This window comes from Myotis myotis, unplaced genomic scaffold (assembly GCF_014108235.1).
Source record: "Myotis myotis isolate mMyoMyo1 unplaced genomic scaffold, mMyoMyo1.p scaffold_m19_p_18, whole genome shotgun sequence".
Classification (NCBI taxonomy): Eukaryota; Metazoa; Chordata; class Mammalia; order Chiroptera; family Vespertilionidae; genus Myotis; species Myotis myotis.
The window spans coordinates 30,356,709-30,375,193 of record NW_023416322.1 but is presented as its reverse complement, the minus strand read 5'-3'; the positions used below and the strand labels follow the sequence as shown (position 1 = coordinate 30,375,193).

The window sequence follows — 18,485 nt, the reverse complement described above, 5'->3', positions numbered from 1 at the left end:
TTAATGCATTTAGTGTTTAACTTCTAACTACTTCAAGGGATCCTGACTTACCATTCTCTCTACAGCAATACAACTGGAGATCAAAACTTATTTCCCTTCTCTGGGATGTTAAAAGCTCTATTCCAAGTAAATAAAAACAAATACCTCTTTGCTACCCACCCCTTTCCCGGTATTTCCCTTCTCTCTCTCCCTATCCCAACCCAATCTCAAAGACCCCATCATAAAAAATGACTTGGGCTGTATGCAGTATTGTTTGTGTGTAGGAATGATAGCCTCCTATAGAAAGATAAGAACGGATAAACAGCTCCCCAAAGCAGTAGGGACTCTGTATACTCAAAAGGGAGTGTTGGATGGAAGCTCCCCACTGCCAATCAGAAGCTGCCTAGAGAATGAGGTGGCTGGACCTGGATATCTTCTGCAGTGTTCACCTCCACCCCATAACAGGGCAGAAAAAAAGAAATTAAAGTCAACATATACATTAAGAACATAAACAAAACACATCTAAAATGACACTTGGTGCATCTATAGTTAAGCTAAGGCTCTGAAATGGCACACAATAGCAGCTTATTGTTAGCACCTGGTTCACAAAAGGACAGAAAACACACACATCACAAATAGAAGCGGGCAATTTGACAGCAGACACCATAATTTTATCCTCACCCTTACCTAGCCCCCTCCACGGCATTTCTGCATCATCCCAACAGCCCGGAGTAACCCCTGGCCAGATGGGAGATGCTTGGTCCTCAAGGCCCTCGGGAAAACCAAGTTAAGGTGGCAAGTCATCAAGATTAATTTCAAAACTGACATTTTTGCCTAGAAGCCTCTAATAGCCAATTCTGTTTGTAAATTTGGTTTGGGGAGTTATGTTTTCAGTTTATTTTGAGCCCCAAATGATTTTTCACCTCTGGAAAATTGTGGCAAATTACTTCACTAACCAAGGTAAAGAGAACCATATTAACTGTCAAGTTTTATTCCAAATTAAAAATGTATCTTTTCCCTATGATCACTAATAAAGCCATATTCTAAACAGTCACTCGAATGTTTACTTGGCACATGTCCCTCTGGTTTCTTCTTGTCATTTACAACAAAGCACGCACGTCAGGAATGACGGGGGCCCAGTTCCTCTGTAATGTAACCTCTCCACCACCTTTCTCTCTTCATCTATGTTTACTCTCTTTTGAAAAATCTCCAAGCTGGCACACAAAGAATCCAAGCAATGAAACACTTTACAAAAGTGTCTCGGCAAAGGGAGCAGGCATCGTGGGCGAGAAGGGAGTAAGGCCGATGAAGCATCTCGCCAGAATCTTTGGTTCCCTGCTCTAGGCACTGACAGTTCTTACTCCCTTTGACGGCACACAATGAGCAGCTATAAGGCACAAAGCTCTCCATAAGGTCCTACCTTAAGGAAACAGGGCAATCTACTCATCCCAAATCCAATGGCAACAAAACAACACAACATCTTCAACATTCGTCTCTCTCCCCCTTCCTTTATTGCATAGAAGAGGATGTAAGTGCTACAGAAAGGCACATTTAGAAAACTCAACAAAATTTTATAAAGTTAAAGAATTGCTATTAAAGCTTGATATTACATAAATAAATGTTTGGAAGCAAGTTGTTCTAACAACAGACTATCATCCTGATTGCAATTTTGTAAAATCCAGCCAGAGCAAAGTTTGTATCTCAACACCAGGTTGTTTCATAACCCCAAGGAGCCTCTTTCTGGCCACTTTCCAGCATTGTGAAAGCACAGCCTGGAGGATTTTGGATTTATATACACTTTTTCACATAAACGACTTTTCTTTCCAGTTTTAAAAAATTATATTTCTGTTTCTTAAACTGGCAGCTGAGCTATGGACACACAATGGATGCAAATTTAGTCAGGCAATCACAGATTATTTTCAGTGAAATTAACTGAATAGGGGGATCGCTTGCTCCTTTGGAAGTGGAATATATTCCTTTCTCTTCCCCAAAGCTTGCTCCTAACCTGCCTCCCAATTAGTTTTCTTCTGTAACAGACATAGTACATCATATATGTAAGGCAAATTTTCAGGGCACTTGATGGTGCAACTATTAAAGGATCTGGGTGGGTCCATATTAGGAATGTTATCTTAGAAAAATTTTTTGACAGAAAGTAAAATCTTTTGATAAAAAGTCAGTTATTGCAACAACCAACCAACCTACAACATGCAGCATTCTTTTACCTCTACGCTTAAAGCAATGATGTAAGCTGGGAAATTTGGTCCTTATTTTTTTGGTCTCTCAGAAGAAGTGTTCCCTAAATTTGGCTTTGATTTTTCCAGTTGCATAGAGAGCCTTCCTGAGCCCAAGCATTATACCCTGCTACAGTTTTCTTCTTAAGGAAATTCTTAATTTTTAAACAAGGTTTGTCCTCTGTATTTTCTTTTAAAAAGAGAAAAAAAATGGACGTAGTACAAATTGTGGCCCTTGTACGTTAAGATGAAACAGTTTCTATGGAAACTCCATGATGAGGCTCTGTGGTCCCTCCTGCCCCAGTCACTTCCATCTCTCTCTCTTCCATCTCCCCCTCTGTGACCACTACAGCATCCACCTCAGCCACCTCTTCAACCATGGTGAAATCAACTCCATTGGGCTGTTGTCGGGCCATGGCCTCCAGCTTGAGGCGGTACTGTTCTGCCTCCTGCTCTTTCTTGAGGAGCTGGTGTCGGTATTCCTGGGCTCTTCGATTGGCCTCCTGGAGCTGCTGCTGTAGTAGCTCTCTTTCTGTGCCTTCCTGTCAAAGTAAACCACATCAGAAGTCCTGGTCACAGTGTCCAGAGTGCACACAAAAGGTACAAGTTCTGGCTTTTGATTCTTTCCCTTCTCTTCTCTCCACACTGCTAAAAACATTACCTTGTTCTCCTCCACACTGTCTGTCATCTCTTCTACCTTTGGCTTCTTAGTCAATGGCAACTTCTCGTCTTCTTCTTCCTCTTCTTCTTCAATTATAGTCTCCTCTGCAACCTGACCAGCAGGTACAGTTAGAACTACAAGCCAAAGGACACCAATTGAAGGTGATGAATACATTGTAAAACAAAGAGGTTTTGCTTGTTTCAAATTAGAAAATAAACTGAAATATATTCTCTGATATCTTATTTTTCATACACCTTTGGCTTTTAGAATCAGCAGGTAAATCATGGCCCTGCAGAGAGAAACAGAAAGGATTAGAGAGGCACTAAGAAGGTCTCTGGAAGGAAATGTAAAGATGGACAGGTTTGGAAGCCATGCAGTTAAGACCCAGGTCTGAGACTCTTATATAAAGATGTCAGGACTATGACCAATTAGTTTATGATTCTGTAGGAATAACTTGTCTAAAGAAGGCCTGATGTCTTCACAGAATTTTTTTTTTTTGTGGTTAATCCTCATCTGAGGATATTTTTTCCATTGATTTTTTTTAAAATATATTTTTATTGATTTCAGAGAGGAAAGGAGAGGGAGAGAGAGATGGAAACATCAATGATGAGAGAGTATCACTGATCAGCTGCCTCCGGCCCGCCCCCTATGGGGATCGAGCCCACAACCTGGGCATGTGTCCTTGACCGGAATTGAACCCGGGACCCTTCAGTCCACAGGCTGACGCTCTATATCCACTGAGCCAAACCAGCTAGGGCTTTTCCATTGATTTTTAGTGAGAATGGAAGGGAAGGGGAGAGACAGAAAGAAAAACATTAATATGAGAGAGACACATCAATTGGCTGCCTCCTGCACATGCCCCGACTGGGGCTGGAGATTGAGCCTGCAAATGAGGTACATGCCCTTGACCAGAATCAAACCTGGGACCCTTCAGTCCGCGGGCAGATGCTCCAATCCCTGAGCAACACTGACCAGGGCATCCCCATGACTATTTTCTAACTACCAATTTGTGTTTCTTAGTCCCTTCACCTCTTTCACCCAGTCCCCCAATCCTCCTGCTCCCCTCTGGCTGGGGAGCACATTTGCCCTTTCTACTGAAGACTAAAGACTGCAATTCCCTGGCTAGAGCTGAAACACTGGAAAGCAGACTGGCACAGGAGCAGAGAGGCAGACTGGCGCAGAGTGGAGCAGATCAGAGAAGCCTAGCTGAAGAGGGGGCTGGTGCTGGGGGCTGCCTCACACTGAGCTGCCCCAGAGCCGTGCTGTTTCACAGTTGTGCTGTATCACAACTGAGCTAGCCCACAGTTGTACTGTTTTCACAGCCGTGCAGTATCACCACTGAGTTGTTTGCACTGAATAAAGTTTCCTTCTTCACTGCATCCCAAGTTGGGGATTCCTGTTGGCGATGAATTGGTTCCAACAACCATCATTTGACAGCATAATATTATAATGGTATCTCAGTGCAGTATTTATTTGCATTTCTTATACAAATGAAGTAGGCTGAACATATTTCCATATTTTTAAGAACCCTCAGTATTTTCTTTCTGTGACCTACTGGTTCGTATTATTTGCTCTTTCTACCAGATTACGGTTTTTACTTACAAATTTTATTATATATTAGAGAAATTCGCTTTGCCAGCCTGGTTTCTGTTTCTTTTTTGGAGCTGCTTTGCCCCATCTAGCATCTGGCATTCTCCCATTCCTACTACTTGCCTTAATACTTCATTTTTAGAGGAGAATTGAGTGACTAAAATACCTTTCTTTTTTTAATCCTCACCTGAGGATATTTTTTCCATTGATTTCTAGAGAGTGGAAGAGAGAGGGAAAGAGAGAGAAATATCAATGTGAGAAAAACACATTGATTGGTTGCCTCCTGCATGAGCCCTGACCAGGGTCCAGGCAAGAGAGGAGCCTGCAACCAAGGTATGTGCCCTTGACTGGAATCAAACCACAGACTGACACTCTATCCACTGAGCCAAACTGACTGGGGCTAAAATATCTTTTCATAAACAACTGTCTAATGGGATAACTCACCTTGCTGTCCATCTTGCACAGTTACAATAAATGGCTGGCCAATGCCTCCAGTGGGAATTGCAGTTTGGATATTACCCAGAGGCACTCCGTCGGTCACTATGGTGATCACCCTCTGGCCTCCACTCCCCACCACTTGCTGGATTGATGAGTCAACAGAATTTCCTTCTATGATTTCCTCTGAATTAGCTAAAGACGACAAAAGTAAATTTAAGATTTTAGCTCTTTAGAAAACCTAAGTATAGCAATTTCAGCCTCCTTGAAATTGGTAATATTGAGTATAGGAAAACTAGAAAAAACACACATTAGATTTAGCAGTACACAAAAGCAAGCTCTGACAATGCTAAGTCAGAGGAGAAAAGAAATATAGAATGCATTAAATATATTCTCTAAAATGTCTTCATTGAGATGTTAATAGCATTCACTAAAGATGGGTTCTATGTACTAATATATTCTCAAAATTCTGGTTTAAATATGCTTGGAGTTTTTTGTTTGTTTGTGGGAAGTATGAGAGACCCCAACAAGCTAATGAGCACTAGGATTCTCCAATATGGGATAAGATATGCTAAGTTTCCCCAACATGTTTGATCTTAAAACTTTTTTTTCCCAGGAAGCATCTTGAAAGTCTAACTCTATAAAGCTTAGAAAAGTAACTATAAATTAGAGTACATCTATTTCTAGAAGGAAATAGAGACATTTAGTAGTGAATTAACAATATGTTAAGTAGTCAGAGCGTTTAAGAAGTCTGACAGACAAAAATGATAAGTGGCTTCTTCTATCTGACAGATCAATAATACTAATAGCAACTAACAATGACTACTCACTATGTACCAGAACCTTTCTAGGAAGTTTACATGTATTACGTTGAGTCAAGATTTTCAGTTGCTTAGTCAATGTCCTCAATAACTATTAGGGGAAACAGCTCCTGCCACGATGGCATTCTTCTATCTAAAGAATCACAAGCAGAACTTGGCAATAAGTGGGGTATGAACTCTCCATAGGAGACGTATTCATGTAATTCAGTGGAAATAGAGCATTCATACCACTTAGAAACAAGAGCAGTTAAATGTTAATAGATGAAAGACTGTGATAGATAATCTAATCTAACCATCATGCTAGAAACAAGGAAACTGAGACCTGAAAAGGGGATTTATTCAAGATCAAAGAAAACAAGCACAAATTTCATATATTGTTCTCCTTCTGCCATGGTGCTCACCCATACACATCTGAGGAGAGATCTTTTTGATTGCTGCCAGTTGGAAAAACAGGACTGGAAGAATGTTCTCACTACCCAAATGTCAATGGCAGAAAGAAATCAGAACAAACTGCTTTCATTTTGGATGGAGCACTCTGTGTAGAGGGTTCCAGAAAGACTCCCAAATGACTATTTAGCCATACCTATAACTGTCTGCCTCTACCTACATGAAGCTCTCAGCCTTTTCCCAATAGACCACTATCTCTAACTGACTTGAAACCTTTTTGTTTTAAATACCAGAAGGGCACTAGGTAGCATGCATTTGCCCAATTCCGTTGGAAATGCCACAACAGCATCTCCAGGGGAAGAAAACCCAAGCCAACCTGCAATCAGAGATGTGACAGTGACAGAGGTAGCTTCCCATACACATTGATGCTTTAATATAATACAAATTTTTCCAGCTTCCTTGCATTATTATAGTGCCACTGGATTTTAAGAGCTTGTTTATAACTAAAGATGTTAACAATTTCTCATGCATTGCAAATGATATACCATGTTTTTTGTTACTATTTTACTCTGCTGTTTTACTTTTTGGTTGTATCAAACTTGTGCATTAAATATAATCATATTCTTTTTAAAAAAAAATAATACAAGATACCTACGCTGCTATTTTGAATCATTCTATGATAGCATCAGTCACAATATAACAGAGTATTTCCAGAAAGTCTGCTTATATAAGACTAAGATATTTCAATGTGAAACAACTGGAGTCAGAGAAAACAAACTTCAAACTGCAAAAAAATAAATTAAAAAAATCATCCAAGGAATAACTTAGTCATTCTCTGATAATATCCAGCTGTCTGATTATAGCACTTTGTGATTTTTCTTTCTGATGCTCCATGACTACATCCTTTCTCCTAGTTGTCTCTAACCATAAGTCTTTAATATTTCACGCAAAAGAAATCTGCTGGAGATTTAAGAACAAAAGAAAAAATGGTGATTCAACCAGCAGCTATCCCTTACCTACCTGTGGCTCTGTGTGAGTTGGAGAGGGGAGCTGTTGCCTCAGCAAGAGCTGCAAGGGTGGCCAGCACTGAGGTGGTAGAATTTGAGAAGTGTACTGTTGAGGAGGCATGGGGGTCACCTATTTCAGTAAAAAAGGCAAATGAGGTCCAGCAAAGAGAATAAAATTGAGATGAACTAAAATGATTGAGATGCCTTATTAAATCAAAACCTCAGCTTTTCGCTTGGTCTGTGTGGCTCAGTGGTTCAGTGTTGATCCGTGAACCAGGAGATCATGGTTTGATTCTGGGTCAGGGCACATGCCTGGGTTGCGGGCTTGATTCCCAGTAGGGGCTGTGCAGGAGGCAGCCAACTGATGATGTTTTTCTCTCACTGATGTTTCTATCTCTCTATCCCTCTCCCTTCTTCTCTCTCTAAAAATCAATAAAAACATAATTAAAAAAAGCAGCAGCATTAAAGCCCTATCCAGTTTGGCTCAGTGGATAGGGCATTGAAATACAGACTGAAGGGCTCCAGGTTCGATTCCAGTCAAAGGCACATACCTCCGTTGTAGGCTGAATCCCTGGCCCTGGTCGGGACTTGTGTGGGAGGCAGCCAATCAATGTGTCTCTCTCACATGTATATTTCTCTGTGCCTCTCCCCCTCCCTTCCACTCTCTCTAAAAATCATTGGAAAAATATCCTTGGGTGAGGAGTAACAAAAACAAACAAACAAAACAGAAGCATTAAAAAAAAAAAAAACACCAGTTATTTGTAAAATATTTAAAAATACTTGAAACTCCTATATAACACTCTTTATAATAAATCTTTCCACAGAGTAAAGACTCTTCTTCCAATATGATTACTCTAGGTAATCTAACATATTTATAAATTTTAGAAGAATTTCCTTTAAAAGGTAGATTACTTATATACTTCTCATAGCTGCGAACTATCTTAAAGCTTTTGGATGAAGACTGTGGGAGTGGAGCTAAAGGTAGAGATAGTGATGATATCTCTAAAATACTCAGGGAACCAAATGGTCTGAGCAGAACACAGTGCTTGACCTCCAGAAAGGAGCCTGTCTATTTAATTACTTCTTGCAGAGCAAGATCCAGCCTTTGCCCTATTTTTTCTGCTTGGTTCATGCTTTTCTCATCACTCAGCCTATCATAACAAATGCTGGCGTAAGAACTAACAAATGGTCTGGCTGGTGAGGCTTGGTGATTGAATGTCAATTGATGAACTCGGGGGGCGTGCAGGAGACAGCTGATGATGATTCTCTCTCATCATTGATGTTTCTCTCTATCCCCCTCTCTGATATATATACATAAGTGATCAAAACAAAAAACTAACAAATGAGCTCTAGCAGGTTTGGCTCAGTGGATAGAGCGTCAGCCTGCGGACTGAAGGGTCCGGGGTTCGATTCTGATCAAGGGCATGCCTGGGTTGCACTCCAACCCCAGTAGGGGGTGTGCAGGAGGCAGCCAATCAGTGGTTCTCTCTCATCATTGATGTTTCTCTCTCTCCCTCCCCCTTCCTCTCTGAAATCAATTAAAAATATGCATATGTACATATATAAAAAAATAACTAACAAATGAAAAAAATAAGGTACAAGTGATTTTTAAATATATGTACATTCATGGAAGTTGGACTATATGTGATAGTAAGTCACTAGCAATCAAAAAACAAGGCCACAATTAAAACACACACACGTGTGGATGCAAATACACACACACACACACACACACACACACACACACTGGCCACCCAACTACAGAATAGCTGTATAGAATTGTTTCATGAGAAAAGCATTATATATGATTATTCCAACCTTAGGGTACACTCTCTCCTTAAGAAAAAAAGTCCTCACCCAAGGCTATGTGGTTTTTATTGTTTTTTGTTTTGTTTTTTTTAGGATATGTGTTTTTTATTGATCTTTAGGGAGAGAGAGAGAAACATGGATGTGAGAGAGAAACATCAGTAGTCTGCCTCCTGTACCGGTGATAGAACCACAACCTAGGTATGTATCCTGACCGGGAATCAAACCTGTAACCTTTTGGTGTGTGGGAAGACGCTCCAACTAACTGAGCCACCAGGCCAGGGTGGTAGTCTACCTTTAATTCAATAAAAATGAATACTTGTGAAAAATCAGATTTAGTGTTCTGACACACAGTTGAAATTGAAAAGAAATAATGCAAATGACCTCTTTAGACTTATCTCAGGCAGTTCTAGGAAAATAGTTTATTGTTTAATAATGTTAATTGTTTCCTTTTCCTCAATATAAGACACAACGTCAAATAAAGTAAAATGTGCACGGATACTGTTGTTTTTGGAAGAGAAATGGCATCATCAGTGCCAATTCTTGTTACCTATTCAAAATGTGACATATAAATAAACTCTTCAGACCAGGATTTAGGGGAGTGTGCTATGGTAGGCTAGACAATCTCAGTAAGTTAGTGAAAACTAGATGCAAAAAAATTAAGTAATCTGCCCAAGGTCATGCAGCTAGTAAATATCAGAGCCCTGATTAAAATCTAATTCATTAGATTCTGAGCTAGTACTCTTTATGAACCAATTTAAAGCTATTTATATTTGACTTTGGAGTACATCTTATCATTCTACAGAAACAGGAAATTCCTCTTCATAACTCTGTTTTGCCATGATTAATGTTTAAATTAGTCTGCCCTCCTAAATCACTGCACGCAGGATGACTCATAACTTTAAAATTGAAAGCAAACTTTGTAATCTGGATTTTTAAAAAATATATTTTTATGGAGTTCAGAGAGGAAGGAAGAGGGAGAGAGAGATAGAAACATCAATGATGAGAGAGAATCATTGACTGGCTGCCTCCTGCACACCCCCACTGGGGATCTAGCCTGCAACCTGGGCATGTGCCCTGACCAGGAATTGAACAGTGATCTCCAGTTGGGCTGTCATCTGGATTTTGGTATCAAAAACATCTATCAGTATAATATTCCTAGGACTCTATCAGTTAATTCTTAAAAATATTACTGGATGAAAAAGAACATATTACTTGTTGATGGGAAATAAGAAGTCCACCTACCGTTCAGGTAAAGAAAATCCTTAAACCCAGGTGAATAACACAACCTGAATATGTCTAATAACTTTTATCTGTACTGATAAAGCATCAAGTAGGCCAGTCCCCTAAAGGGGAGAGCTAGCTAGAACTGCTTCATGGTTAAGATGACATCAGAGAGATCAGCTTTATTATGTGATAGTTTAGCAATTTCGATTTGCAATTGTCACCGTATGGAAGAGAGAAAGAAGAGCAGTTTGTCAAAAGCAACACAATAAACCTGATACAAGCCTATGGGAGTCAAGTCTATGAATCTCTATCCGAGTGTCTTCAATTTTGCTTATCATTCCAAATCAGGGTCTGGAGAATTTCAGTAGTTAAAGATCAACGCTAGCTCTTTACACATGTTTGTGAACATGTAACATTATTAGCTTCTGAAGACTTTTGGATTATAAAAGCACTTGTTCTAATCAGTGTGGCCTTAACCACTACAAATCCAAAAGGCTATGAATGTTCTGATTACATGTATATGTATATTTAAACTAAATATTTTTAATCATTTAGTAGCTGAAAGCAAGGTGATATTAAATAAGTTGATGAGCTATAAAATGAAGGTCACTACTGCCCCCTTGTGGGAAGGACACAGTCAATCTTTACTGAGAAGTTAATTTCCACTAGCTCCTGGTATTACTGAAGCCCTGCTATAAAATGGATACTGGCAGGCCCGCGTGGCTCAATGGTTGAGCCACGACCTATGAACTAGGAGGTCATGGTTTGATTCTCCATCAAGCCATGTGCCCTGGTTTCAGGCTCGATCCCCAGTGTAGGACATGCAGGAGGCAATCAATGATTCTCTCTCATCATTGATGTTTCTCTCTCCCTCTCCCTTCCTCTCTTAAATCAATAATTAAAAAAAAAAATTAAAAAATAAAATAGCTCTAGCCAGTTTGGCTCAGTGGATAGTGTCAACCTGTGGACTGAAGGGTCCCAGGTTCAATTCCAGTCAAGGGCACATGCCCAGGTTGCGGGCTCGATCCCCAGTGGGGAGTGTGCAGGAGGCAGCCAATCAATAACTCTCTCTCATCACTGATGTTTCCCTCTCTCCCTCTTCCTTCTTCTCTGAAATTAATAAAAATATATTTTAAAATTAAAGTAAAATAAAAAGTGGATCCTGAAATACAAAATATCAGTCTCACAACCTCATAAAGTGAATATTATTATATCTCAATGTTATATGTAAAGAAGGCTTAGATAAGTAGTTTTCTTACAGTGAAGCATCTATTAATTAATAAATCAATATCTGAATGCAGATCTGAATGCACAATTCTATATTTATTGTATATATGCTCTACTTTACCATCCTGCCTCTCAGTAATAACACTTCATTCAACATCTCTCTTTGATATTAAACTTAAGTAGGAATACAGTTGCTTATTTTTAAATGAAAGTCAGAAACGGAAAAAAGACAAGAGTCAGCTGGAAAACTTATTTAAATGAGGACACAAGTGCCTTTGTTGTCAAACAAATATTTGTGAAGAGATACTGAAAACAAGGCCAGTTTTCTTCCTTTTTAGATAGATGTTTTTGTTAAAAATATACAGATTTCAAAAGGTCAACACCAAATGTTTTGTTATTTTGTTGTTATATATGTTCTCAAGAACAAATCAAGACTCTCATACTTTATTCAAATAATCACATGTACCTCTTTTATATTAGCATTCCAACAACCACTTATGTTTCTTCTGCTTTATTTGTTCATGTTTTGGATTATGAATATTTTAACTATCTTCCTTAGTAGTACTATAATGAAGTACCCCTATTATTTTCATTTTGGGGGTTAGGTATAACCCTTCAACAGATTAATGTGTAGAATATTTTACTTTTAACACAATAAGCACTCAGGTATAACCCCTATGTATGACCTCCCCTTCCCCCAGAAAGAATACATACATTAGCTTTAAAACTGATTATAAATCCTTTATTTTGGAAAGATTTTAATAAAGGTGTGGGTATCAGAGAGGCTATTCATCTCATAGGAAAACCTGGGGTTCTGTTCATTTTAAGTCTAAAATAAATGCCATGTTATCAGAATATTACCTGAGGTTGTCTTGGTGTTGGTTGAAGAAACAAGGCTAGCGAGGTTGACAACTTCTCCTGCCGTGAAGATAAACGGGGCAGCCACAGTCACAGGGTTGGCTCTTTCGGGATTAGCATTCACCTGATTCTGCATTGCTTCCTATGAAACAAGGTGGGTATTTTAAAGTCAGAACACTTATTAACCTTAGTTACACAGTTGCTGAAGGGCCAATCCTCACCCCCAATGCTCTATCAAGCAGAACTAGTTCTAGCACACAATGTCCCAGGGAGCTCAGAATTCTCATTAAGACCACTGTTTATTTCTTGTTTTCTGACAAGGAAAACAGAAATGTTAGGTTGCTTTCTCAAGCTTATATCTACTTTAGAAAACAAGGTGTATTATGTGTAAAACCTTCTACACAATTCACTTAACCTCTCTGGATCTTGTATTTTTATTTGAAAATAAGGGGGGGTGGCCTAAAAAGTAATTTCCAGCACTAATATTCTATGATCAATTATCTACAAGTCAATGTGCTAGCAGGAGATCCCTACAGAGAATCTATGGAGAAGAATATTCTCCAGAGTTTTGTCCAACAACTTGTTCCATTCTGCCCTGGAGAACTCCTCAGAGAATATATAACAAGCAAATAAATGAGTGCCAGATTTTAAAGTCTAGTTTCATATGCTGCACTTTTGTTTCCAGGAATGTCTGCACAATTTCAGTGAAAAGAAACTTATCTTTATTTTATTCTTTTTTTACTTTCAGAAGCAGTTTTGTGTGTTTTTTTACAAACAAACATGTTCACTACTTAAAAAGTCCCAATTATGAAAGGTCTCTAAATAAGGAATTGAAAGTTGAAGAGCATAAGCAGTTTACAGGGAACCATCTGTAAGAAACAACAAACAAGCCACTGAAAATACAGCAGAAATGTCTATGTTTTCATATATAATTATCCCCTTGACTAAGAGCTTCAGCTTAAAGCAGATTATCAATTCTCTGGTCACTGTTAAATTCCTTCTTGAATATGCCCCTTCTTCCATCCTCCACTATCATTCCTGAACTCAAGCCCTCTTGGCTCTTGCCTGGCCAAACGAAAGTCACTACATGGTTCTTTAGCATTAAATCTTCTCGCCAATCTCGCCACACTCCAAATAATTATCTTTGTTTTTAAGATGGCTGGTGTAGTTCAGTTGCTTGGAGTATGATCTTGTGCACCAGAGGTAATGGGTTCGATTCCTGGTCAGGGCACATATATAGGTTGTGGTTTGATCCCCAGTCAGAGTGCATATGGGAGGCAACTGGTCGATATTTCTCTTTCTCTCTCCCACCCCGCTCACTTAAAAAAAAAAATCTAATATCAATCCTATATTCTAAAAATTCTATTGGATCCCCATTACCAAAATAGTCCAAACTCCTTTGTATGCCCTATAATACCCCTTACATTGAGAACCCACCTTCCAAACTCTCAAGCTTTAGCTCCCAAACTCCACTTCCCTTGACCAGTCTGTAGTCACAGAACTACTTACTCTTTCCTGAATATTCCATGTCATTTCACACCTTTATGTCTTTAATTTGCTCTTTTTCTAGCCTAGAATATCATTTTCTCACTTCTCTGCCCACTTGTCCCTCAAAACTCAGTTCAGATTCTACATCCACTTTAATTCTTGCTTTAAGCATCATTAACACTCCCTATTCTGTGCTCCTGTAATAGCTGGTAAAGCCCTAGCCGGTTTGGCTCAGTGGATAGAGCGTCGGCCGGCCTGCAGACTAAAGGGTCCCAGGTTCAATTCCGGTCAAGGGCACAAGCCTGGGTTGTGGGCTCGGTCCAACGTGCAGGAGGCAGCCAATCAATGGTTCCCTCTCATCATTGATGTTTCTATCTCTCTCTTCCTCTCTGAAATCAATAAAAATATATTTAAAAAAGTAGCTGGTAGATATCTGTTTATCACCAGAGTACTGTAATGCTTTATTTCTTGTCTGACCTTCATCATGCTAAACACTCCAAGGACAGAGCCATGTCCTCTTCATCTTTATATTCCTAATCCTGTTATTTCCTGATATACAAGTGCTGGTTTAAGAAATTAATGGGTAGAACCATCACAGGTAACTTTTTTTTTTACCCTCATCCAAGGACATGCTTAGAGAGAGGAAAGGAGAGAGGGAGAGGGAGAGGGAGAGAGAGAAAATCATCAATGTAAGGGAGGAACATTGATCAGTTGCCTTCCGTACATGACCTGACTGGGGATTGAACCCGCAACCCAGGCATGTGTCCTTGACTGGGAATCAAACTGGCAACTTTTTGGTGCGTGGGCAACGCTCAGCCAACTGAGCCACTCTGGCCGGGCAGCTAACTTTTCATTCTGAGATGGCTTCCTTTAATTCTGAGATGACCTGATGGGCTTCAGAGCTATATACTGTCTCATATACGTTGATGTACATTTAGAAAACATAGAGAGACTTTTAATATAGTCCCAAGTCAAGTTTAATAAGAAAGAAAAATTTTCATGGAGAAAAACAATCATTCTAAAGCCAAGTAAATCTAGTTTTTGTATTGGCCGCCAACACTGTTATTCAATCTCCATAACTAATTCAATGCTTTATAGAATATATGTATTTAAATATACTAATGACACTGAATCACAAGACTAAAACACATTAGAAGTACTTCTTTGATACAATAGGGAAAATTCTGTTTTGATTCAGCTCCCATAATAAATCCTTAACTTCATTCAAGTATACTCTGGGGATTAAAAACAAAATAGACCTGGAGGATGACCAGGATCTCAGCATTGTTCTTCTCCAGGGCTATGTCAAAGGCAGATTTATCAAACTTGCTGAAAGCATGGACATCAGCTCCATATTTGATAAGCAGCTCTACAACATCTCGATGGTGGTATTCTGTGGCCCAATGCAAAGCTGTCATCTTCAGCATATCCTTGGCATTCACATCTGCACCATTCTGTCATAGAAGAGTAATGTTTCACTGGTTACAACAGCACAGGTGCAAGATCCCATCACCAACACAGAGACTTTCCATAGGTTACACATATTCAAATTTAGGTCACCTTTAAGAAATATCAAAAGGAAAAACATTTCTCGAATTATCCTGATGCTGACAGACATACTGCCTTCCATGAGTGGGTCTTCTAAGGACATCACTGGGAAATTACAATAGAAAGGAAAGGAAAAGGAAAAGAACAGATTTTTGCTGCATTTATTAACAGAGCCGAGTGTCTGAAAAAAACAGGCATAAGTGCAGAGAACACCTGCAGAAAGGGAATGAAGAAAAGCCAACAAAGTCTGTTTCTAAAGATTAGAGTATAAAATTCTCACAGTCATTGTTACTCTTGAAAGAGAGACAATTCAATGCTATAAACTGTCCTCACCTTGATCTTTCCCAGCCTCGTTCCCTGCCACTAGTTTAAGAAAGGAAGGTAGGTGTCCTCTTTACCATACAGACCCGCCACTATTCTTGCTTTACCCTAACGAGCAGTTCCACGATGTGTGCATGTCCATCAGCTGCAGCCATGTGCAAGGGGGTCCTGTCCACTTTGGTTCGGGCATCCCTGCTAACGCCTGCTCGAAGGAGCACTTCTGCTGTGGAATAATGACCATACTGGGCTGCAAGGTGGAGGGGTGACGTTCCAAGCTGTGGGAAAATAATACTCATTGAATATCAGCTGCATGCAGACTCCTAAATCATTACTGGAGAGACACAAATGAACAAGAGGTGAGTTTTATGGTTCCTGCCCATGGAAAGAGAGTATCTGGTGGGGCAGACAGGACTGAATAAATGAATTAAAAAGTTAATATACTAATAGAGGAATAAACATACTATCAATTAAATAAGCGCTAAATAGAATGGATTTAAGTCAGATGGATTTACCATGTAAGATTCCCTAAAGGACATGATTTTAAACAGGGCTTAGAAGATAAAATAAATGGACAGACAAGAGGATTCTGAGTCAGGGGTAAAGGTTCAAAACAATTTCTAGGCAAAGGGCAGAGACCAGAAAGTTGCATGTAGAACTTGGAGTGCTAATTTAATTGCTTGTAACAGAAGTTTGTTACCACAGTAAAGCAAGGCAAAAAGACTGATGAGATTAAGAGGCAATAAACATTTAGCAGCTAAGCCCGGCCAGCGAGGCTCAGCAGTTGAGCGTCGATCTATTAACTAGGTGGTCATGGTTTGATTCCTGGTCAGGGCACATTCCTGGGTTTTGAGCTCAATTCCCAGTGTTGGGCATGCAGGAGGCAGCAAATCGATGATTCGCTCATTGATGTTTCTTTCTATTTTTTTTATATGTTTTTATTGATTTCAGAGAGGAAGGGAAAGGGAGAGAGAGCTAGAAACATCAATGATGAGAGAGAATCATTGACCGGCTGCTGCCTGCACACCCCCTACTGGGGATCGAGCCTGCAACCTTGGCATGTGCCCTTGACTGGAATCAAACCTGGACCCTTCAGTCCGCAGGCCTATGCTCTATCCATTAAGCCAAACCAGCTAGGGCTCATCACTGATGTTTCTCTCTCTCCCTCTCCCTTCCTCTCTGAAGTCAATAAAATATATTTTTTAAAAATTTAGCAATCAAGCCCGGCTGGGCGTGGCTCAGTGGTTGAGCATCAACCTATGAACCAAGAAGTCACTGGTTTGATTCCCGGGCAGGGCACATGCCTGGGTTTAGGGCTCGATCCCCAGTGGGAGGCTTGCAGGAGGCAGCCGATCAACGATTTTCTCTCATCATGGATGTTTCCATCTCTCTCTTCCCCTTCCTTCCTCTCTGAAATCAATAAAATACATATTTTAAATGTTTTAGCGCCAAAACCGATTTGGCTCAGTGGATAGAGCGTCAGCCTGCGGACTGAAGGGTCCCGGGTTCGATTCCGGTCAAGGGCGTGTACCTGGGTTGTGGGCACATCCCCAGTGGGAGATGTGCAGGAGGCAGCTGATCGATGTTTCTAACTCTCTCTCTCTCTCTGTTCCTCTCTGTAAAAAATCAATAAAATATATTAAAAAAAAAAAGTTTTAGCAATAAACAAGTCTATATCATCTCAAAGGAAATCTTGTAAGAGTTACCAGCATCCACTTTGGCCAGAAACCTATTCCTGTCTTTGCTTTATGCTGGTTTATTTAAAGCCTACTTCACTCATACTTTGCTTTTCATATATTCAGCTTCTGCCTGATTGGATTTAATTCACATTGCTCTTTTCAGGCCTATTTATAAAAATGCTAATCTCATGGGTTTCCTTTCTTCCTTTCAGTGAAGTGCTAAGAACCTGCTGTCCTCAGTCCTGGGCAGTGTGGCTCAGTTGGTTAGAGCATCTTCCTGTGTACTGCAGGGTCGTGGGCTCAGGGCACCTGAGGAGGGCAACCAATCAATGTTTCTCTCTCACATCGCTGACACTCCTCTCTCTCTCATCAATAAAGAAACAATACTAGGGTGAGGATTAAGAAAAAAAAAGAAAAGAAAAGAAACTGCTGGCCTCTCAACTTACGAATTAACCACTCCAGAAAAGAGGACACTCACTCATTGTATTGTTAAAATTAGGCAATGTTTACAAAATCTATGGATGCTAAGGAAGCCCATGTTATAATGTGGACCCGGATCTTCTAAACTTCTGCTCTCCAAGCTGGCTGTCTAGGATCATAAAATTACATCTTCCTTTTTTATTTATTTATTTGATTTTAGAGAGAAAGGGGGAGGGGGAGAGAAATGGAAACATCAATGACGAGAGAGAATCACTGATCAGCAGTCTCCTGCACCGTTCTCCCCACCCCCCGTCCCCGGCTGCGAGGATCGAGCCTGCAACCCAGGCACATGCTCTGAAAAGGAATCGAACTGTGACCTCCTGGCTCATAGGTTGACGCTCAACCATCGAACCACACTGACTGGGACTGTGGACTGGGCTAGACTATTTCTTATTAATCAGGACATTTTAGAGAAAAGGAAATAAACAGTTTATTAGTTTAGAAAGGTACTTTTATTATACTGATTTTGTTTAATTTCTAGCTAATTACAGAAGCCTATAACCCAAGTACACTACAGGGAGAATTAAACTTTTGGAAAATACTCTGAAAAGCATTATAGAAAACCACAAGTATATAATACCTTTACAATTACCATCTATACATCCATAGGAGACACTTTCAATTTGGAAAACTAAAAGAAAATGAAAACCACATATTTAGCCCTGACCGGTTTGGCTCAGTGGATAGGGCGTCGGCCTGTGGACTGAAGGGTCCCGGGTTCGATTCCGGTCAAGGGCATGTGT

General features: G+C 39.9%; 1 protein-coding gene across 6 annotated transcripts in view; it reads right to left on the bottom strand.

The window, feature by feature from the left end:
- Positions 1-1,471: 1,471 nt before the first annotated feature.
- Positions 1,472-18,485, bottom strand: part of GABPB2 (GA binding protein transcription factor subunit beta 2) — a 244,521-nt gene continuing 227,507 nt past the window's right edge. For 3 of the 6 annotated variants that reach the window (XM_036342477.1, XM_036342478.1, XM_036342479.1), the window contains 7 exons: positions 15,694-15,861; positions 14,977-15,171; positions 12,233-12,371; positions 7,125-7,241; positions 4,906-5,091; positions 2,872-3,005; positions 1,472-2,752 (listed from right to left, as the gene is read on the bottom strand). In XM_036342477.1, coding sequence (XP_036198370.1) covers positions 2,453-2,752; positions 2,872-3,005; positions 4,906-5,091; positions 7,125-7,241; positions 12,233-12,371; positions 14,977-15,171; positions 15,694-15,861 — 1,239 coding nt within the window. In that variant the 3' untranslated portion in view covers positions 1,472-2,452. The remainder of the gene's footprint in view (positions 2,753-2,871; positions 3,006-4,905; positions 5,092-7,124; positions 7,242-12,232; positions 12,372-14,976; positions 15,172-15,693; positions 15,862-18,485) is intronic. The other 3 variants (XM_036342480.1, XM_036342481.1, XM_036342482.1) reach the window with 2 other exon arrangements.